A 24,178-nucleotide genomic window follows, 5' to 3' on the forward strand; every position below is an offset into this window, starting at 1 on the left:
CTTCATGCGTTTGACACCAATGTGACCAATGCGGCAGTGCCACAAGTATGTAGGACTATCATTATCAACCTTACATCTTTTGGCATTCACACTATGAATATGTGTAACATCACGTTTGAGATTAAACAAAAATAAACCATTTTCCAGCGGGGCATGACCATAAAACATATCTCACATAAAGATGGAAAAACCATTATTTTCGGATTTAAATGAGTAGCCATCTCGCATTAAACAAGATCCAGATACAATGTTCATGCTCAAAGCTGGTACTAAATAACAATTATTGAGGTTTAAAACTAATCCCGTAGGTAGATGTAGAGGGAGCGTGCCAACGGCGATCACATCGACCTTGGAACCATTCCCGAGGCGCATCGTCACCTCGTCCTTCGCCAGTCTCCGCTTATTCCGCAGCTCCTGCTTTGAGTTACAAATATGAGCAACCGCACTGGTATCAAATACCCAGGAGCTACTATGAGCGCTGGTAAGGTACACATCAATAACATGTATATCACATATACCTTTGGCGTTGCCGGCCTTCTTATCTGCTAAGTACTTGGGGCAGTTCCGCTTCCAATGACCATTTCCCTTGCAATAAAAGCACTGAGTCTCGGGCTTGGGTCCATTCTTTGGCTTCTTCCCGGCAACTGATTTACCGGGCACGGCAAATCCCTTGATGTCCTTCTTAAAGTTCTTTTTACCCTTGCCTTTCTTGAAACTAGTGGTTTTATTCACCATCAACACTTGATGTTCCTTTTTGATTTCCACCTCCGCTGATTTCAGCATTGAATATAACTCAGGAATGGACTTCTCCATCCCTTGCATATTGTAGTTCATCACAAAGCTCTTATAGCTAGGTGGAAGCGACTGGAGGATCCTGTCAATGACCGAGTCATCTGGAAGATTAACTCCCAGTTGAGACAAGCAGTTGTGCAACCCAGACGTTTTGAGTATATGCTCACTGACAGAACTATTTTCCTCCATATTACAACTGTAGGACTTATCGGAGACTTCATATCTCTCGACCCGGGCATGAGCTTGGAAAACCATTTTCAGCTCTTGGAATATCTCATATGCTCCGTGCGGCTCAAAATGCTTTTGGAGGCCCGGTTCTAAGCTGTAAAGCATGCCGCACTGAACCAGGGAGTAATCATCACTACACGACTGCCAAGCGTTCATAACGTCTTGAGTTGCTGGGAAAATGGGTGCGTCACCTAGCGGTGCTTTAGGGACATATGCTTTCTTGGAAGCTATGAGGATGATCATCAAGTTACGGACCCAATCCGTATAGTTGCTACCATCGTCTTTCAGCTTGGTTTTCTCTAGGAACGCGTTGAAGTTGAGGGCAACATTAGCGTGGGCCATTTGATCTACAAGACATATTGTAAAGACATTTTAGACTAAGTTCATGATAATTAAGTTCATCTAATCAAATTATTTAATGAACTCCCACTCAGATAGACATCCCTCTAGTCATCTAAGTGATACATGATCCGAATCGACTAGGCCGTGTCCGATCATCACGTGAGACGGACTAGTCATCAACGGTGAACATCTCCATGTTGATCGTATCTACTATACGACTCATGTTCGACCTTTCAGTCTCTCATGTTCCGAGGCCATGTCTGTACATGCTAGGCTCGTCAAGTCAACCTAAGTGTTTTGCATGTGTAAATCTGGCTTACACCCGTTGTATGCGAACGTTAGAATCTATCACACCCGATCATCACGTGGTGCTTCGAAACAACGAACCTTCGCAACGGTGCACAGTTAGGGGGAACACTTTCTTGAAATTTTAGTGAGGGATCATCTTATTTATGCTACCGTCGTTCTAAGCAAATAAGATGTAAACATGAAAAACATCACATGCAAATCATAAAGTGACATGATATGGCCAATATCATCTTGAGCCTTTGATCTCCATCTTCAAGGCGCGACATGAACACCATCGTCACCGGCATGACACCATGATCTCCATCATTGTATCTTCATGAAGTTTTCTCGACAACTATTACTTCTACTACTATGGCTAACGGTTAGCAATAAACTAAAGTAATTACATGGCGTTTTCATTGACACACATGTCATACAATAAATTAAGACAAATCCTATGGCTCCTGCCGGTTGTCATACTCATCGATATGCAAGTCATGATTCCTATTACAAGAACATGATCAATCTTATACATCACATATATCATTTATCACATCCTTTTGGCCATATCACATCACATAGCATACCCTGCAAAAACAAGTTAGATGTCCTCCAATTGTTGTTGCATGTTTTACGTGGCTGCTATGGGTTTCTAGCAACAACGTTTCTTACCTACGCAAAACCACAACGGTGATATGCCAATTGTTATTTACCCTTCATAAGGACCCTTTTCATCGAATCCGACCCCACTAAAGTGGGAGAGACAGACACCCGCCAGCCACCTTATGCATCAAGTGCATGTCAGTCGGTGGAACCAGTCTCACGTAAGCGTATGTGTAAGGTCGGTCCGGGCCGCTTCATCCCACAATGCCAACGAATCAAGATAAGACTAGTAACAGTAAGCAAATCGAACAAATCATCGCCCAGAACTACTTTGTGTTCTACTCGTGCATAGAATCTACGCATAGACCTAGCTCATGATGCCACTTTTGGGGAACATAGCAATAATTCAAAATTTTCCTACGTGTCACCAAGATAATCTATGGAGAAACCAGCAACGAGAAGGGGGAGTGCATCTTCATACCCTTGAATATCGCTAAGCGGAAGCGTTACAAGAACGTGGTTGGTGGAGTCGTACATGCAACGATTCAGATCATGGTCGATTCCGATCTAAGCGCCGAACAACGGCGCCTCCGTGTTCAACACACGTGCAGCCCGGCGACGTCTCCTGCACCTTGATCCAGCAAGGAGGAGGGAGAGGTTGGGAAAGACAACTCCAGCGGTAGCACGACAGCGTGGTGGTGGTGGAGCAGCATGGTTCTCCAGCAGGGCTTCGCCAAGCACTATGAAAGACGAGGAGGTGGAGAGGGGGGGGGAGAGGGGGGGCGCCCTAGGGTGGTCCTTAGGCCCATCTGCGCCTAGGGTTTCCCCCTCTCCCCTTTGCTGCGCCTTGGGCCTTGGTGGGAGGCGCACCAGCCCACTCAGGGGCTGGTCCCTTCCCACTCTTGGCCCACGCAAGCCTCCGGGGCCGGTGGCCCCTCCCGGTGGACCCCCGGAACCCTTCCAGTGGTCCCGGTACATTACCGGTGATGCCCGGAACACTTCCGCTGTCCAAATCCTCACTTCCTATATATCATTCTTTACCTCAGGACCATTCCGGAACTCCTCGTTACGTCCGGGATCTCATCCGGGACTCCGAACAACATTCGGTAACCACATACATACTTTCCCTATAACCCTAGCGTCATCGAACCTCAAGTGTGTAGACCCTACGGGTTCGGGAACCATGCAGACATGACCGAGACATCTCTCCGGCCAATAACCAACAGCGGGATATGGATACCCATGTTGGCTCCCACATGTTCCACGATGATACCATTGGATGAACCACGATGTCGAGGATTTAATCAATCCCGTATATAATTCCCTTTGTCTATCGGCATGTTACTTGCACGAGATTCAATCGTCGGTATCTCTATACCTCGTTCAATCTCGTTACCGGCAAGTCTCTTTACTCGTTCCGTAACGCATGATCCCATGGCTAATTCCTTAGTCGCATTGAGCTTGTTATGATGATGCATTACCAAGTGGGCCTAGAGATACCTCTCCGTCATACGGAGTGACAAATCCCAGTCTCGATTTGTGCCAACCCAACAGATACTTTTGGAGATACCTGTAGTGCACCTTTATAGCCACCCAGTTATGTTGTGACATTTGGTACACCCAAAGAATTCCTACGGTATCCAGGAGTTGCACAATCTCATGGTCGACAGAAATGATACTTGACATTAGAAAAGCTTTAGCAAACGAACTACATGATCTTGTGCTACGCTTCGGATTGGGTCTTGTCCATCACATCATTCTCCTAATGATGTGATCCATTATCAATGACATCCAATGTCCATGGTCAGGAAACCATGACCATCTGTTGATCAACGAGCTAGTCAACTACAGGCTTACTAGGGACATATTACGATCTATGTATTCACACATGTATTACGGTTTTTGGTTAATGTAATTATAGCATGAACAATAGACAATTATCATGAACACGGAAATATAATACTAACCACTTTATTATTGCCACTACGGCATATTTCCAACAGAAGTGTTATGACAACACGGTTGATGTAGTCGTACGTCTTCACGATCGACCGATCCTAGTACCAAAAGTACGGCACCTCCGCGATCTGCCCATGTTCGGCTTGGTGACATCCCACGAACTCACGATCCAGCAGAGTGTCGAGGGAGAGCTTCGTCAGCATGATGACGTGATGACGATGATGATGATGCTACCGGAACAGGGCTTTGCCTAAGCATGACTACGATATGACCAAGGTGGATTATGGTGGAGGGGGGCACCGCACATGGCTAAGAGATCAATGATCAACTTGTGTGTCTATGGGGTGCCCCCCTCCCCCATATATAAAGGAGTGGAGGAGGGGGGAGGGCCGGCCCTCTATGGCGCGCCCTGGAGGAGTCCTACTCCCTCCGGGAGTAGGATTCCCCCCTTCCCTAGTTGGACTAGGAGAGAAGGAAGGGGGAGAGAGGGAGGAAGAAAAGGGGGGCGCCCCCTTCCTAGTCCAATTCAGACTAGAGGGGGAGGGCGCGCGCGGCCTGCCCTGGCTGCCTCTCTCTCTCTTTCTCTCTCTCTCCACTAAAGCCCATTAGGGCCCATATACTCCCCGGGGAGTTCCGGTAACCCCCCTGTACCCCGGTATATGCCCGAACTCACTCAGATACCTTTCCGAGGTCTAAACATAGGCTTCCAATATATCGATCTTTATGTCTTGACCATTTCGAGACTCCTCGTCGTGCCCGTGATTACATCCGGGACTCCGAACAACCTTCGGTTCATCAAAACACATAAATTCATAATACCGATCGTCACTGAACATTAAGCGTGCGGACCCTACGGGTTCGAGAACTATGTACACATGACCGAGACACGTCTCCCGTCATTACCAATACCGGAACCTGGATGTTCATATTGGCTCCCACATATTCTTCGAAGATCTTTATCGATCAAACCGCATAACGATATACATTGTGCCCTTTGTCATCAGTATGTTACTTGCCCAAGATTTTATCGTCGGTATCTCAATACTGATACGTCTCCAACGTATCAATAATTTTTGATTGCTCCATGCTATATTATCTTCTGTTTTGGACATTATTGGGCTTTATTATCCACTTTTATATTATTTTTGGGACTAACCTATTAACCGGAGGCCCAACCCAGAATTGATGTTTTTTTTGCCTATTTTAGGGTTTCAAAGAAAAGGAATATCAAATGGAGTCCAAACGGAATGAAACCTTCGGGAACATGATTTTTGGAACGAACAAGATCCAGGTGACTTGGACCCTACGTCAAGCAACCAACAGGGAGGCCACGAGGTAGGGGGGCGCACCTACCCCCCAGGCGCGCCCTCCACCCTCGTGGGGCCCCTGTTGCTCCACCGACGTACTTCTTCCTCCTATATATACCTACGTACCCCCAAACGATCAGATACGGAGCCAAAACCCTAATTCCACCGCCGTAACTTTCTGTATCTACGAGATCCCATCTTGGGGCCTGTTCCGGAGCTCCGCCAGAGGGGGCATCGATCACGGAGGGCTTCTACATCAACACGATAGCCTCTCCGATGAAGTGTGAGTAGTTTAACTCAGACCTTCGGGTCCATAGTTATTATCTATATGGCTTCTTCTCTCTTTTTGGATCTCAATACAAAGTTCTCCCCCTCTCTTGTGGAGATCTATTCGATGTAATCTTCTTTTGCGGTGTGTTTGTTGAGATTGATGAATTGTGGGTTTATGATCAAGTTTATCTATGAACAATATTTGAATCTTATCTGAATTCTTTTATGTATGATTGGTTATCTTTGCAAGTCTCTTCGAATTATTAGTTTGGTTTGGCCTACTAGATTGATCTTTCTTGCAATGGGAGAAGTGCTTAGCTTTGGGTTCAATCTTGCGATGTCCTTTCTCAGTGACAGTAGGGGCATCAAGGCACGTATTGTATTGTTGCTATCGAGGATAACAAGATAGGGTTTTCATCATATTGCATGAGTTTATCCCTCTACATCATGTCATCTTGCTTAAAGCGTTACTCTGTTCTCTTGAACTTAATACTCTAGATGCATGCTGGATAGCGGTCGATGTGTGGAGTAATAGTAGTAGATGCAGGCAGGAGTCGGTCTACTTGTCTTGGATGTGATGCCTATATACATGATCATACCTAGATATTCTCATAACTATGCTCAATTCTGTCAATTGCTCAACAGTAATTTGTTCACCCACCGTAAAATACTTATGCTCTTGAGAGAAGCCACTAGTGAAACCTGTGACCCCGGATCTATCTTCATCATATTAATCTTCCAATACTTAGTTATTTCCATTGCTTTTATTTTACTTTGCATCTTTATCATGAAAATACCAAAAATATTATTTTATCATATCTATCAGATCTCACTCTTGTAAGTGACCGTGTAGGGATTGACAACCCCTTATCTCGTTGGTTGCGAGGATTTATTTGTTTTGTGTAGGTGCGAGGGACTGGCGCGTAGCCTCCTACTGGATTGATACCTTGGTTCTCAAAACTGAGGGAAATACTTACGCTACTTTGCTGCACCACCCTTTCCTCTTCAAGGGAAAACCAACGCAAGTGCTCAAGAGGTAGGAAGAAGGATTTCTGGCGTCGTTGCCGGGGAGGTTCGCACAAGACAAGTCAAGATTTGGCTCCCGACAACGAGTCACTTGTGGCGCCGTTGCAAGTCAAGACATACCAAGTACCCATCACAAACCCTTATCTCCTGCATTACATTATTTGCCATTTGCCTCTCGTTTTCCTCTCTCCCACTTCACCCTTGCCGTTTTATTCACCCTCTCTCTCTCCGTCCTCCCTCTCTTTCTCTATTTGCCTCTTTTTGCCCGTCTCTTGTTTGCTTGTGTGTTGGATTGCTTGCTTGTCACGATGGCTCAAGATAATACTAAGTTGTGTGACTTTACCAATACCAACAACAATGATTTCCTTAGCACTCCGATTGATCCTCTTACCGATACTGAATCTTGTGAAATCAATGCTGCTTTGTTGAATCTTGTCATGAAAGATCAATTCGTTGGCCTTCCTAGTGAAGATGCCGCTACCCATCTGAATAGCTTCATTGATTTACGTGATATGCAAAAGAAGAAAGATGTTAATAATGATATTGTTAAATTGAAGCTATTCCCTTTTTCGCTTAGAGATCGTGGTAAAGCTTGGTTTTTGTCTTTTCCTAAAAATAGTATTGATTCTTGGAATAAGTGCAAAGATGCTTTTATCTCTAAGTATTTTCCTCCCGCTAAGATCATCTATCTTAGAAACGATATTATGAATTTTAAGCGACTTGATCATGAACATGTTGCGCAAGCTTGTGAGAGAATGAAATTAATGATACGTAATTGCCCAGCACATGGTTTAAATTTGTGCATGATTATACAAATTTTTTATGCCGGATTGAATTTTGCTTCTAGAAATCTTTTAGATTCGGCCGCGGGAGGCACTTTTATGAAAACCAGCTTAGGAGAAGCTACTAAAATCCTAGATAATATTATGGTTAATTATTCTCAATGGCACACTGAAAGATCTACTAATAAGAAAGTGCATGCGATAGAAAAAATTAATGTTTTGAGTGGAAAGATGGATGAACTTATGAAATTATTTGCTAATAAAAGTGTTTCTTCTGATCCTAATGATATGCCTTTGTCTACTTTGATTGAGGATAATAATGAATCTATGGATGTGAATTTTGTTGGTAGGAATAATTTTGGTAACAATGCATATAGAGGAAACTTTAATCCTAGGCCTTATCCTAGCAATTCCTCTAATAATTATGGTAATTCCTACAACAATTCTTCTGGAAATTATAATAATATGCCCTCTCATTTTGAATCTAATATTAAAGAATTTATTACTTCAAAAAAGAATTTCAATGCTTTGATCGAAGAAAAATTGCTTAAGATTGACGAGTTGGCTAGGAACGTTGATAGAATTTATCTTGATGTTGATTCTTTGAAACTTAGATCTATTCCTCCTAAGCATGATATCAATGAGTCTCTCAAAGCCATGAGAATTTGCATTGATGAGTGCAAAGAATGAACCACTAGGATGTGTGCTAAGAAAGATTCCTTTATAAGAGCGTGTTCTTCTAGTTTCCATGATAATAAAGATGAAGATCTAAAAGTTATTGATGTGTCCCCTATTAACTATTTGTTTTGCAATACAACTCTTGATAATTATGGGACTGAATATGATCCACCCTTACCTAGAAGGCGTTCCAAAAATTCGGAAACTTTAGATCTTGACTTGATGCTAAAATTGTTAAAAGTGGGATTGAAGAAGTCAAAACTTTAAATATTAATGAACCTACTATGTTGGATTTAAAGGAATTTAATTATGATAATTGATCTTTGATAGATTCTATTTCCTTGTTGCAATCTGTGCTAAATTCTCCTCATGCTTATAGTCAAAATAAAGCTTTTACTAAACATATCATTGATGCTTTGATGCAATCTTATGAAGAAAAACTTGAGTTGGAAGTTTCTATCCCTAGAAAACTTTATGATGAGTGGGAACCAACTATTAAAATTAAAATTAAAGATCATGAATGCTATGCTTTGTGTGATTTGGGTGCTAGTGTTTCCACGATTCCAAAAACTTTGTGTGATTTGTTAGGTTTCCGTGATTTTGATGATTGCTCTTTAAACTTGCACCTTGCGGATTCCACTATTAAGAAACCTATGGGAAGAATTAATGGTGTTCTTATTGTTGCAAATAGGAATTATGTGCCCGTAGATTTTATCGTTCTTGATATAGATTGCAATCCTTCATGTCCTATTATTCTTGGTAGACCTTTCCTTTGAACGATTGGTGCAATTATTGATATGAAGGAAGGGAATATTAGATTCCAATTTCCGTTAAGGAAAGACATGGAACACTTTCCTAGAAAGAAAATTAAATTACCTTATGAATCTATTACGAGAGCCACTTATGGATTGCCTACCAAAGATGGCAATACCTAGATTTATCCTTGCTTTTTATGCCTAGCTTGGGGCGTTAAACGATAGCGCTTGTTGGGAGGCAACCCAAATTTATTTTTTATTCCTTGCTTTTTGCTCCTGTTTAGTAATAAATAATTTATCTAGCCTCTGTTTTGGTTGTGTTTTTTGTGTTTAATTAGTGTTTTTGCCAAGTAGAACCATTGGGAAGACTTGGGGAAAGTCTTGCTAATCTTGCTGTAGAAAACAGAAACTTTAGCGCTCACGAGAACTGCTGCCATTTTTATTTGGAAAGTGATATTTAGTTAATTATTTTTTTCATATGATTAATAGATAAATTCCTCACGTCCAGAAATTTATTTTAGGATTTTTGGGGTTCCAGATCTTGCGCTAGCTACAGATTACTACAGACTGTTCTGTTTTTGACAGATTCTGTTTTTCGTGTGTTGTTTGCTTATTTTGATGAATCTATGGCTAGTAAAATAGTTTATAAACCATAGAGAAGTTGGAATATAGTAGGTTTAACACCAATATAAATAAATAATGAGTTCATTACAGCACCTTGAAGTGGTGTTTTGTTTTCTTTCGCTAACGGAGTTCACGAGATTTTCTACTTTAAGTTTTGTGTTGTGAAGTTTTCAAGTTTTGGGTAAAGATTTGATGGATTATGGAACAAGGAGTGGCAAGAGCCTAAGATTGAGGATGCCCATGGCACCCCCAAGATAATCTAAGGACACCTAAAATCCAAAGCTTGGGGATGCCCTGGAAGGCATCCCCTCTTTCGTCTACTTTCATCGGTAACTTTACTTGGAGCTATATTTTTATTTACCACATGATATGTGTTTTGCTTGGAGCGTCTTGTATGCTTTGAGTCTTTGCTTTTTAGTTTACAACAATCATCCTTGCTGTACACACCTTTTTAGAGAGACACACATGATTCGTAAATTATTAGAATACTCTATGTGCTTCACTTATATCTTTTGAGGTATATAGTTTTGCTGTAGTACTTCACTTATATCTTTTTAGAGAACGGTGGTGGATTTGTTTTATAGAAACTTTTGATATCTCATGCTTCACTTAGATTATTTTGAGAGTCTTAAATAGCATTGTAAATTGCTTAAATAATCCTAATATGCTAGGTATTCAAGATTAGTAAAAACTTTCTTATGAAGTGTGTTGAATACAAAGAGAAGTTTGATACTTGATAATTGTTTTGAGATATGGAGATGGTGATATTAAAGTTGTGCCAGTTGAGTAGTTGTGAATTTGAGAAATACTTGTATTAAAGTTTGTGATTCCCGTAGCATGCACGTATGGTGAACCATTATGTGATGAAGTCGGAGCGTGATTTATTTATTTATTGTCTTCTTTATGAGTGGCGGTCGGGGATGATCCTGGTCTTTTCCTACCAATCTATCCCCCTAGGAGCATGTGCGTAATACTTTGATTTGATAACTTGTAGATTTTTGCAATAAGTATATGAGTTCTTTATGACTAATGTTGAGTCCATTGATTATACGCACTCTCACCCTTCCACCATTGCTAGCCTCTCTAATACCGCGCACCTTTCGCCGGTATCATACACCCACCATATACCTTCCTCAAAACAGCCACCATACCTACCTATCATGACATTTCCATAGCCATTCCGAGATATATTGCCATGTAACTTTCCAGCGTTCCGTTTACTATGACACGCTCCATCATTGTCATATTGATTTGCATGATCATGTAGTTGACATTGTATTTGTGGCAAAGCCACCGTTCATAATTCTTTCATATATGTAACTCATGGGTCATTGCATATCCCGGTACACCGCCGGAGGCATTCATATAGAGTCATATCTTGTTCTAAGTATCGACTTGTAATTCTTGAGTTGTAAGAAAATAAAAGTGTGATGATCATAATTATTAGAGCATTGTCCCAGTGAGGAAAGGATGATGGAGGCTATGATTCCCCCACAAGTCGGGATGAGACTCTGGACGAAAAAAAAGGAGGCCATAAAAAGAAAGAGAAAATGCCCAAATAAAAAAAAGTAGAGAAAAAGAGAGAAGGGACAATGCTACTATCCTTTTACCACACTTTTGCTTCAAAGTATCACCATGATCTTCATGATAGAGAGTCTCCTATGTTATCACTTGCATATACTAGTGGGAATTTTTCATTATAGAACTTGGCTTGCATATTCCAATGATGGGCTTCCTCAAAATGCCCTAGGTCTTCGTGAGCAAGCGAGTTGGATGCACACCCACTTAGTTTCTTTTTGAGCTTTCATATACTTATAGCTCTAGTGCATCCGTTGCATGGCAATCCCTACTCACTCACATTGATATCTATTGATGGGCATCTCCATAGCCCGTTGATACGCCTAGTTGATGTGAGATTATCTTCCCCCTTTTTGTCTTCTCCACAACCACCATTCTATTCCACCTAAAGTGCTATGTCCATGGCTCACGCTCATGTATTGCATGAAGATTGAAAAAGTTTTGAGAATCTCAAAAGTATGAAACAATTGCTTGGCTTGTCATCGGGGTTGTGTATGATTTAAATACTTTGTGTGGTGAAGATAGAGCATAACCAGACTATATGATTTTGTAGGGATAACGTTCTTTGGCCATGTTATTTTGAGAAGACATAATTTCTTAGTTAGTATGCTTGAAGTATTATTATTTTTATGTCAATATTGAACTTTTGTCTTGAATCTTTCAGATCTGAATATTCATACTACAATTAAGAAGAATTACATTGAAATTATGCCTAGTAGAATTCCACATCAAAATTTCTGTTTTTATCATTTACCTACTCGAGGACGAGCAGGAATTAAGCTTGGGGATGCTTGATACGTCTCCAACGTATCTATAATTTTTGATTGCTCCATGCTATATTATCTTCTGTTTTGGACATTATTGGGCTTTATTATCCACTTTTATATTATTTTTGGGACTAACCTATTAACCGGAGGCCCAGCCCAGTATTGCTATTTTTTTGCCTATTTTAGGATTTCGAAGAAAAGGAATATCAAATGGAGTCCAAACGGAATGAAACCTTCAGGAACGTGATTTTTGGAACGAACAAGATCCAGGAGACTTGGACCATATGTCAAGCAACCAACAGGGAGGCCACGAGGTAGGGGGGTGCGCCTACCCCCAGGCTCGCCCTACACCCTCGTGGGCCCCCTGTTGCTCCACCGACGTACTTCTTCCTCCTATATATACCTACGTAGCCCCAAACGATGAGATACGGAGCCAAAACCCTAAATCCACTGCCGTAACTTTCTGTATCTACGAGATCCCATCTTGGGGCCTGTTCCGGAGGGGGCATCGATTACGGAGGGCTTCTACATCAACACCATAGCCTCTCCGATGAAGTATGAGTAGTTTACCTCAGACCTTCGGGTCCATAGTTATTACTAGATGGCTTCTTCTCTCTTTTTTGGATGTCAATACAAAGTTCTCCCCTCTCTTGTGGAGATCTATTCGATGTAATCTTCTTTCGCGGTGTGTTTGTTGAGACCGATGAATTGTGGGTTTATGATCAAGTTTATCTATGAACAATATTTGAATCTTCTCTGAATTCTTTTATGTATGATTGGTTATCTTTGCAAGTCTCTTCGAATTATCAGTTTGATTTGGCCTACTAGATTGATCTTTCTTGCAATGGGAGAAGTGCTTAGCTTTGGGTTCAATCTTGCGGTGTCCTTTCCCAGTGACAGTAGGGGCAGCAAGGCACGTATTGTATTGTTGCCATCGAGGATAACAAGATGGGGTTTTCATCATATTGCATGAGTTTATCCCTCTACATCATGTCATCTTGCTTAAAGCGTTACTCTGTTCTCTTGAACTTAATACTCTAGATGCATGCTGGATAGCGGTCGATGTGTGGAGTAATAGTAGTAGATGCAGGCAGGAGTCGGTCTACTTGTCTCTGACGTGATGCCTATATACATATGATCATACCTAGATATTCTCATAACTATGCTCAATTCTGTCAATTGCTCAATAGTAATTTGTTCACCCACCGTAAAATACTTATGCTCTTGAGAGAAGCCACTAGTGAATCCTAAGGCCCCCGGGTCTATCTTCATCATATTAATCTTCCTATACTTCGTTATTTACTTTGCTTTTATTTTACTTTGCATCTTTATCATAAAAATACCAAAAATCTCATCTTATCATATCTATCAGATCTCACTCTTGTAAGTGACCGTGTAGGGATTGACAACCCCTTATCGCGTTCGTTGCGAGGATTTATTTGTTTTGTGTAGGTGCGAGGGACTGGCGCGTAGCCTCCTACTGGATTGATACCTTGGTTCTCAAAAACTGAGGGAAATACTTACGCTACTTTGCTGCACCACCCTTTCCTCTTCAAGGGAAAACCAATGCAAGTGCTCGAGAGGTAGCAAATACCTAGTTCAATCTCGTTACCGGCAAGTCTCTTTACTCGTTCCGTAATGCATCATCCCGCAACTAACTCATTAGTCACATTGCTTGCAAGGCTTATATTGATGTGCATTACCGAGAGGGCACAGAGATACCTCTCCGATACTCGGAGTGACAAATCCTAATCTCGATCTATGCCAACTCAACAAACACCATCGAAGACACATGTAGAGAACCTTTATAAGCACCCAGTTACGTTATGACATTTGGTAGCACACAAAGTGTTCCTACGGTATTCGGGAGTTGCATGATCTCATAGTCATAGGAACATGTATACGTTTTGGAGAAAGCAATAGCAACAAATTAAACGATCATCATGCTAAGCTAATGGATGGGTCATGTCAATCACATCATTCTCTAATGATGTGATCCCGTTAATCAAATGACAACTCATGTCTATGGTTAGGAGACATAACCATTATTGATTCAACAAGCTTGTCAAGTAGAGGCATACTAGCAACATTTCGTTTGTCTATGTATTCACACATGTACTAAGTTTCTGGTTAATACAACTTTATTATTCCCTCTAGGGCATATTTCCTTCAGTCTCCCACTTGCACTAGAGTCAATAATCTAGTTCACATCGCCATGTGATTTAACACCAATAGTTCACATCTTTATGTGATTAGTTCACATCTCCATGTGACTAACACCCAAAGGGTTTACTAGAGTCAATAATCTAGTTCACATCGCTATGTGATTAACACCCAAAGAGTGATCATGTTTTGGTTGTGAGAGAATTTAGTCAACGGGTCCGCCACATTCAGAGCCGTATGTATTTTGCAAAAAAAATTATGTCTACAATGATTTGCACGGAGCTACTCTAGCTAATTGCTCCCACTTTGTAACATCCCAAATTTCAATTTCGAATGTTATACACATGTCATTCATGCATATCATATTTTACTGCATTTCATTTCGCGCTTCCTCGAAATTCTAAGCAACTCAAGGACCCACGGAGAGAGTTGGGAATTTCGTTATTTTCATAGTTGAGTTTTCTCAAATTTTGAAAATAGGATCATTTGGTTTTAATTATTTGTCCTCTTCAAAAATATTTCTAATTAAAATATATGATACGAGATAATATAACTTCTCCAAAATAAATAAAATATTAGACGGAAATTATTAAAATCAAATAAGTAATTTTATTTGGATTTTTGTGGCTATTTTATTTGAATTAAAAAATTGCATTTTTCAAAATTGCATTTTAGGGCCAAGAAAATGTTCACTTTGTTCTAAATATTCTATTTAGACGGTGAAAATTCGTTTTGGTACTTTTAGTTTCTTATTTTATTTTCTAGGATTTTTCCGGCGAAATTTGTTTTTTTAAGTTTCCTACCATACTGGGTCGAAGCCCAGCCGAGCAGGCCGGCCTGCCTAGCGCCGCCGCCTCTCCTCCCGTGCGTGAGACGGACTCGCCGGAGTCCGCCTGCGCCACGCCGCCGCGCCGCCCCTTCCCCAAGTTGCCCTCGCCCCGACCCCCCTATAAGTACCCCCCCGCCGCCACCTCAGCCTGGCAATGGGGAATACCCATGCGGGTATTGCCCCCCCATACCCGTGCCCATGACACCAACTTCATGGCCGTCCCCATCCCCATCCCCGTGCGCGGGGAGAGAAACTTTCCCATCCCCATCCCCATCGGGCTTTTCATCCCCACGGGGAAACCCACAACGTAAAGTGACATGCATTTCACAAAAATTATAGCATGATTCTGCCCGAAAAAAAGGCAACATTTCAGTAGAAACAGCTGCATTTCAGTAAAACAGGCAGCATTTCAGTAGAAACAACTGCATTTCAGTATAATTGCACAACAATTCAACATAACAATAGTATTCATCTAAAACAACAACATTTCATCTAAAACAACAACATTTCAGCACCTTAACGAGTCTCAAATGTCAAGTTTCAGCCACATAATAAAGTCTCAAACCTCAAGGTCTCAAGGTTCAGCCACATGATAAGTCTTAAAACTCGAGGTACATAGTAGTTCATAAACTTAGGAGAAGAACATTACAATTCAAAGTTCACACATGAATTTAAACAAATGTCTTTGCAATCAAAAGAAGTGCAACAAGCCAAATGGTTTAACACTTTAACATGGGCACATGGCAGCTTCATCTTGATTCTTCATGAATACTCAAGCATAACTTTCCAGATCAGGTGGGGGCAGCACCTACATGACAAGAGAGCACACAGAATTAAAAACTTAGAAATTGCGCACTAGCCAATTGTAGCAATGAGGAGTTACTTCACCTCTTGACTGTCTTGGAGACAAGTCCAGAAGCTTGTTGCACTACCATTGTTGCCATCTACAAGAAAACATTTAGTATGCATGTATGAGTGAACATATAAAGAAAGAAGGCAAGACGAATGTAGGAGAACCATGATTGTAATAAGAACCAAAGTGTTAAGAACACACACCTTTATATTTGTTTCTTATCCAATCTTGTGAGCACATTAGAGCTTCTAACGTCTCTGGAGTAAGACTACAACGATGGTCGCTTATAACTCTATCACTTGTGCTGAATGCTGATTCTGAAGCAACAGTGGTCTTGATCTTGATCTTTCTCAAAACACAAATGCCTAAGTGGTAATGAAGATGTTTGGTCCCATTCTTTGGTGCTCCTCCAAGCTCCTTATTGCAATAAACACACTTAGCCTTCCATTTTCCTGCAACCTTCACTCTCTTGAATTCAGCCCACACAACCGAAGTGAGTTTTCTTTTGGATGCAACTTCCACATTTTCCTCCTCTTCAGCATCATCTTCCTCTTCATCCCCTCCAGCACCATCTTCCTCTTCATCTGGAATAAAAATAGGATCTGCAAACCCATGGTAATCAGCGGACTCGTCGAAGTCATCCTCCTCCTCCTCCATTGCATCCATTTGAGGTACACTTCCTGTCCCTGAATATGCAACTACATCTTGGCCACCGCTATCTGTTGGTGGTGTGGACATGCTACCATTGGACATGATACAATTAACCAGATTATGAATTAGAAACTAATACGTCCGCCTATATTCCTAGAGAAAAACCTAGGTAATGAACTAGTGCAAGCTTAGTAGTGATTCTCACCCAATATTTGTGTTCCGGCCGGCGACGGATGGTGATGAGGATGGACTTGCAAGATGCTTGCCGGTGATGGACGATGACGGACTCGGTGGAGGCTTGCCGCTGCCGGTGAGGGACGGGGACATGCTGGATGGAGGCTTCGGTTTGGGGGGGCGTCCTCCTCCTCTCCCACTCCCCGCCCCACGACCAGCCCGTCCTCCACCCCGCACAGGTCCGGCCGTGGGAGGAGACGGGCAAATGGAGGCTCATGTGGGCACCGTTGTATGCTGCTGGGGAGGACCGAGGAGAAGATGGAGGGGTGGGCCGGGTCCAGGTTGCAGAAGCGAGGAGCCGACCGGCGGTTGTGGTGGAGCAGGGCGGCGCCGGAGATTGCGGTGGTGATTTCTGGATCGGGGCTCGGGGTTGGGGTCAGGAGCAGAGAGGCGGCTGCGGGCTAGGTTAGGGAGTGGAGGAGGCAAAGAACTGAGGGAGAGGTGTGGGCGTGTGGCTAGGTTTAGGTTAGAAATTATTGGGCTTTTGGGCCAGTTGGGCTGTCCAGCCACTCCAATGGGCGGTAGTGTTAATAGGTTACGGCTAAGCCGGGTATCGGGTATGGGTAATGTCATGCCGTCCCCATCCCCATTTACCCACTGGGTAACGTATTTCACCCAAATGCTTCCCCGTGGATATTAATATTGGTATATCCCTGTCCCCTGATAGATTAATTACCCGCGGAGACATGGGGAACGGTTAACCATTGCCAGGTTGACCGCCGCCCCTCTCCGCCACCCACTACCCCACCACCCCACGCCACCGCCTGCGCGCCCCGCCGCCGCAAGTCGCCGCCTCCTCGCAGTTCACCGTCGCAAGCCACCGCCGCCTCCCGTTCCGCGCCGCTGTCGTCCGCCGTCGCCCCTCGCCGCCGCCGGAGCCCCTCGACGCCGCGCCACCCTGCCGGAGCCTGGCCGGAGGTAGCCGACGCCGCCACCGCCGTTTGTTTTTTTCTTCTTTTCGGTTAACCGTTTGGTTTTTTAGAAACCCTAGATTCGTTTTTTATCGGTTTTGTTCGATTTTTCCTCGGTTTAGTTAAATAGCGGACGTTCGTCCGTACGTTCGTTTAACGAACATTGTTCGTCAGTTAGCCGTAGACAACGGACGTTCATTCGTTAGCCTGTTCGTCTCGTTTTATTTTCCAGGGTTTTTCCACGATTATTTTCGATCGTTATTTCTGACCTAATCTTCGTTTTAGTTTATCTTTTCGCTCATTTACCCAAATCGGGTGAAACAAGCACCTAGATCTTCGTCTCGAAGCCCTATTTTTGTTTAACCCACTTGAACAAGATTTTGATACTGTAAAATTTTACTTCAGTCTAGATTAGTAATCGGATCTTGTTTCTTTCATAGTTTGAGTTTCGTTTCTCCGTTTGATTTGATTCTTTTTGCAAATAGGAGTTCTTCAGTTGAACTTTCTGTTTAGATCTTATTATTCGAAGTTTTCCCCTTGCATCTTTGCTTGATTGTTTATGTATGCTATTGTTTGTTTGCGATAGAATTCCCGGAGTGCGAAGCGTGCTACTACGAGTCTTTAGGATTTGCAGATCGTCAGCAAGGCAAATAACACTTTGATCATACCCCTTTATTACCTAGTTTTTATGCATTAGTTTCAACCCTCACACATTGCATGAGTAGGATCTCTTGACATGTGGGTTTTGGGAAGTAGATGATGAGGTAAAACCTATTACCTGTTTATTATAAAACCCTTGGGAATTATTGCTATGTTATGCTTATATTGCCATGCTATGCTCGTAGACATGGTTTGGGTTTGAGAGTATCCATGACAGATGTGAGTTTGTAAATTAATGGTTCAACTTAAGGTGGCAACTTTAATACACATCTGGGTGGATTGCTTGAGGGCACCTGGGTTATACCAGTGTTGTCCTAGGAGATCCCGGGGTTATACCATGCGATCCTCCTATGGTCTGCCACCCAGGATCAAAGGGATCATAAGATTATTCATGCTTGAAACTTCCGTGTGCAGCCACAAGCTATTATGGGCACTAGCATAGTGGAGTAAGTTGCATGACCTCTTCCAGTGGTAGACTAGGAGATGTAGGGGATGTAGTTTGGTACGGTCTACCCGGGGTTAGAGTTAATGCTTCTGAAAGACTGTGTCTCAGTCATCCGTTTCTCAAACACCTTGTAGTGCGAGAAATCCAATGGAGAAGATCGAGTCTTGTGGGGAAAAGTGCGCAAACCTCTAAGAGTGTACAAAGTAATCATGGTTAGCCGTGTCCCCGATTATGGACATCTTGAGTATCTGGTTCTTGAATTATCCTATGGATCTCACCACTTTAAATTAATTTGTTGGGTTGATAATTACTTTTAATGGGGATTGAAATGGGGGTACCATTCTCAATGTTGTTTCAGCTACCATGATAGTTAAATAAAAATCTATTACTTTGTTGTAGGAAAAAATTGGCTTTCAGCACAAACTTTGTAACCATAGAGCCTCCACCAGCCATATATGCATGTAGTGATAGCATTTATCTATTCTTTGCTGTACTGTGTTACTATGCCAGCATATTCCATGTGCTGACCCATTTTCGGGCTGGAACATATCATGTTGCAGACTTTTCAGACGATGAGTAAGGTGCCATAGGTCGGTTGTCATGCACTCAGCTATGCCGTTGGAGTTGATGGACTCACTTTATCTTCCAAGTCTTCTGCTATTATCTTATTTAGATGGCCTTAAGCCATAATTATTGTAATAAGTTCTCTTTTGAGACATTCGATGGAATAAGTGTGTGATTGCTACTCTGTTATAAATCCTTCGAGTACTGTGTGTGTGTCAGCATTACCGATCCAGGGTTGACATTGAAACACAGAGACTTGACCTTCTGAGGTCGGGTCGCTACAAGATGGTATCAGAGCACACGCTGAATGTAGGACACGACCACTAAGATGAGCCATAGATCACTCTTCTCTACTCATTTCTGACTCCTCTCCATTTTATACTCTTTAGGATGGCGGACTCAAGGAACAAGTTTACACAGCCAGATGAAGACACCCCTTTTGGACGACACTTGGAGGAAGTCACTAGGTACCTGAACATCGGAATACCAAGCTTCACTTGGACCTACACCGCCACTCTACCAATAGAGGAACATTGGATGATTCAAGTTCAAGTTCCAGGAAGGACATTCACGCCAGTCACTGAGCCCATAGAATTTTTCTTTGATGCACCGACCTGGAGTCTAGGAAAGAGCTTGGCAGCCCACATCGCCATGGGATGCATCGGCAAAGTTTATCACAAGGAGCTTAAGGACACTATCTACCAGATATGTGGGTGTCAAGATGAGCAATGGGAGATTATCAGCACCAGGAAGGACAGGTCCATTGCAGCATTCATCCAGGAGTTAAACCATCACATACGTCGCTAGGAGAACCAGATGTGCACAAGCATGATATATTTAAAGAAGGCGATGACCAGGACCATAGAGCTAGAAGAGGAACTCAAGTCTACATGCGATGGATATGAGGAGGAAATGACGATACTTGTGGAGAAGAATGACGACCTGACGAGGAAGCTAGGAGTTTTCATGGGAGACCCCGCGCCAGGAGGAGAATACGACGAACCCAAGGAGATTCGTTTTGAAGACTACATCATCATCAATGACGCCGACTCCGCCCCTGATGGTAGTGATGATGACTATGAAGACGAAGCTGGAGCGGATATCATGGAGTCTTCCACCGATCAAAATTTCTAGTAGACCACCATATGATCAGTAGTGTTCCCCCATGTATATAAATAGTCCGAGCACTGTAACGATAGTTAGATAGATTGTATGCCCTTGCTTGATTGATTGAGTGATATGATATGATTGTGTCTGTCTCATGTGCATATGGGTAGTGCTTTCTCCTTGGACCTCATTCTATTCTAATCTCTTCCCTCTAAACCCATCAGATGCCTCTGAGACGTGACCCTGGATTTGTCTTCCCACCAGAGCTCACTCAGTTGATCCAGCAACAGAATGCCTTGATGCAGTTGTTAGTTCAGAACCAAGGCAACAACAACAATAACAACAACCCACCGCCACCACCTCCAGTTGACAAATTAGCCCGTTTTCTGAGGTTACAGCTGTCGGTGTTTTCCAGTAGCACTGAGCCCATAGTTGCGGATGACTGGCTACGCAGGAATGGAAGGGATTTAACCACTGCTGGTTGCACAGATGCTGAGAAGGTGCGTTTTCCCGCACACCAATTGGATGGACCCGCAGCTGCATGGTGGGAGAATTACACAACCACTTTTCCTATAGCAAATGTCACTTGGGAGCAGTTTTAGCAAAGCTTTCCGCACAGCCCATGTCTCAACTGGAGCTATGAGCATGAAGAAGCGTGAGTTTCGCAACCTACGCCAGGGGAATCGTAATGTAGCTCAGTACGTGGATGAGTTTAGTAAGTTATCTTGCTATGCCCCAGATGATGTGGCCACGGATGTCGCGAAGCAGGAGAAGTTTATGGAAGGGCTGAATGATGAGATGAGCATGTAGTTAATGGTAGCCACATTCAACAACTACCAGGAGTTGGTAGATAAGGCTCTTATGATCGAAGGGAAGCAACAACAGATTGAGAGCGGCAAGAGGAAGTATGGACAAGGGAAGTACAATACAGGAGCATCGCAGAAGCCTCGTTTTAAGGATACACCCATAATCATGGAGGCCACAATCACAATGGAGGAAGTTCTCATAACCACAATGGCCCTGATACGTCTCCAACGTATCTATAATTTTTGATTGCTCCATGCTATATTATCTACTATTTTAGACATTATTGGGCCTTATTTTCCACTTTTATATTATTTTTGGGACTAACCTATTAACCGGAGGCCCAGCCCATAATTGCTGTTTTTTGCCTGTTTTAGGGTTTCGAAGAAAAGGAATATCAAACGGAGTCCAAACGAAATGAAACCTTCGGAAACGTGATTTTCTCATTAGATAAGATCCAGGAGACTTGGACCCTCCGTCAAGAAAGCCACGAGGTGGTCACGAGGGTTGGGGGCGCCCCCCCCCTAGGGCGCGCCCCCTGCCTCGTGGGCCCCTCGAAGCTCCACCGACGTACTTCTTCCTCCTATATATATCCACGTACCCCCAAATGATCGGGGACGGAGCCAAAAACCTAATTCCACCACCGCAACTTTCTGTATCCACGAGATCCCATCTTGGGGCCTGTTCCAGAGCTCCTCCGGAGGGGGCATCGATCACGGAGGGCTTCTACATCATCATCCAAGCCCCTCCGATGAACTGTGAGTAGTTTACTTCAGACCTACGGGTCCATAGCTAGTAGCTAGATGGCTTCTTCTCTCTTTTTGGATCTCAATACAATGTTCTCCCCCTCTCTCGTGGAGATCTATTCGATGTAATCTTCTTTTTGCGGTGTGTTTGTTGAGACCGATGAATTATGGTTTTATGATCAAGTCTATCTATGAATAATATTTGAATCTTCTCTGAATTCTTTTATGTATGATTGGTTATCTTTGCAAGTCTCTTCGAATTATCAGTTTGGTTTGGCATACTAGATTGGTTGTTCTTGCCATGGGAGAAGTGCTCAGATTTGGGTTCAATCTTGCGGTGTCCTTTCCCAGTGACAGAAGGGGCAGCGAGGCACGTATTGTATTGTTGCCATCGAGGATAACAAGATGGGGTTTTATCATATTGCATGAAACTATCCCTCTACATCATGTCATCTTGCTTAAGGCTTTACTCTATTTTTAACTTAATACTCTAGATGCATGCTGGATAGTGGTCGATGAGTGGAGTAATAGTAGTAGATGCAGAATCGTTTCGGTCTACTTGTCTCGGACGTGATGCCTATATACATGATCATACCTAGATATTCTCATAACTATGCTCAATTCTGTCAATTGCTCAACAGTAATTTGTTCACCCACCGTAGAATACTTATGCTCTTGAGAGAAGCCACTAGTGAAACCTATGGCCCCCGGGTCTCTTTCTCATCATATCAATCTCCATCACTTTACTATTGCTTTGCTTTTACTTTGTTTTTACTTTATTTATTTTGCATGTCTATACCAAAAATACCAAAAAATTATTATTTATCATCTCTATCAGATCTCACTTTCGTAAGTGACCGTGAAGGGATTGACAACCCCTAAGCACGTTGGTTGCGTTGAGTTATTGTTTTTGTGTAGGTACGAGGGACTCGAGCGTAGCCTCCTACTGGATTGATACCTTGGTTCTCAAAAACTGAGGGAAATACTTACGCTACTTTGCTGCATCATCCCTTCCTCTTCGGGGAAATCCAACGCAGTGCTCAAGAGGTAGCAAGAAGAATTTCTGGCACCGTTGCCGGGGAGGATTGCGCAAGTCAAGATTTGACTCCCGACAATGAGCCATTTCTGGCGCCGTTGCCGGGGAGTCTGCGCAAAATTCAACATACCAAGTACCCATCACAATCCCTATCTCCCGCATTACATTATTTGCCATTTGCCTCTCGTTTTTCTCTCCCCCACTTCACCCTTGCCGTTTTATTCACTCTCTCTCTCTATCCTCCCTCTCTATTTGCCCCTTTTGACCGTTTGGTCTCGTTTGCTCGTGTGTTGGATTGCTTATTTGTCGCGATGGCTCAAGATAATACTAAATTGTGTGACTTCACCAATACCAACAATAAGGATTTACTTAGCACTCTGATTGCTCCTCTTACCGATGCTGAATCTTGTGAAATTAATACTGCTTTGTTGAATCTTGTCATGAAAGATCCGTTCTCCGGCCTTCCTAGTGAAGATGCCGCTACTCATCTTAATAGCTTCGTTGATTTGTTTGACATGCAAAGGAAAAAAGATGTCGATAATGATATTGTTAAATTGAAGCTATTTCCTTTTTCGCTTAGAGATCGTGCTAAAGCTTGGTTTTCGTCTTTGCCTAAAAATAGTATTGATTCATGGAACAAGTGCAAAGATGCTTTTATCTCTAAGTATTTTCCTCCCGCTAAGATCATCTCTCTTAGAAACGATATTATGAATTTTAAACAACTTGATCATGAACATGTTGCACAAGCTTGGGAGAGAATGAAATTAATGATACGTAATTGCCCTACTCATGGTTTGAATTTGTGGATGATTATACAAAATTTTTATGCCGGATTGAATTTTGCTTCTAGAAATCTTTTAGATTCGGCCGCGGGAGGCACTTTTATGGAAATCACTTTAGGAGAAGCTACTAAACTCCTAGATAATATTATGGTTAATTATTCTGAATAGCACACTGAAAGATCTACTAATAAGAAAGTGCATGCGATAGAAGAAATTAATGTTTTGAGTGGAAAGATGGATGAACTTATGAAATTATTTGCTAATAATAGTGTTTCTTCTGATCCTAATGATGTGCCTTTGTCTACTTTGATTGAGAATAATAATGAATCTATGGATGTGAATTTTGTTGGTAGGAACAATTCTGGCAACAACGCGTATAGGGGAAATTTCAATC

General features: G+C 42.5%; 1 protein-coding gene across 1 annotated transcript; it reads right to left on the minus strand.

Moving 5' to 3' along the window:
* Nucleotides 1-15,540: 15,540 nt before the first annotated feature.
* Nucleotides 15,541-17,170, minus strand: LOC125549309. Its single transcript, XM_048712750.1, has 4 exons — nt 16,701-17,170; nt 16,048-16,583; nt 15,880-15,935; nt 15,541-15,799 (listed from the first exon to the last, which is right to left on the minus strand). Exons 1-4 carry the CDS (start codon nt 16,820-16,822, stop codon nt 15,764-15,766), a joined length of 750 nt encoding a protein of 249 aa, XP_048568707.1. The 5' UTR covers nt 16,823-17,170; the 3' UTR covers nt 15,541-15,763.
* Between the last annotated feature and the right edge of the window lie 7,008 nt (nt 17,171-24,178).

Source organism: Triticum urartu, chromosome 3, assembly GCF_003073215.2.
Source record: "Triticum urartu cultivar G1812 chromosome 3, Tu2.1, whole genome shotgun sequence".
Lineage (NCBI taxonomy): Eukaryota > Viridiplantae > Streptophyta > Magnoliopsida > Poales > Poaceae > Triticum > Triticum urartu.

Coding starts and splice junctions, on each gene's coding strand:
- LOC125549309 (XM_048712750.1), bottom strand. CDS start 16,822: ATGTCCCCGTCCCTCACCGGCAGCGGCAAGCCTCCACCGAGTCCGTCA. Junction 16,584..16,700: donor GGCCGGAACACAAATATTGG/GTGAGAATCACT, acceptor GTCCAATGGTAG/CATGTCCACACCACCAACAG. Junction 15,800..15,879: donor GTCTCCAAGACAGTCAAGAG/GTGAAGTAACTC, acceptor CTTGTCATGTAG/GTGCTGCCCCCACCTGATCT.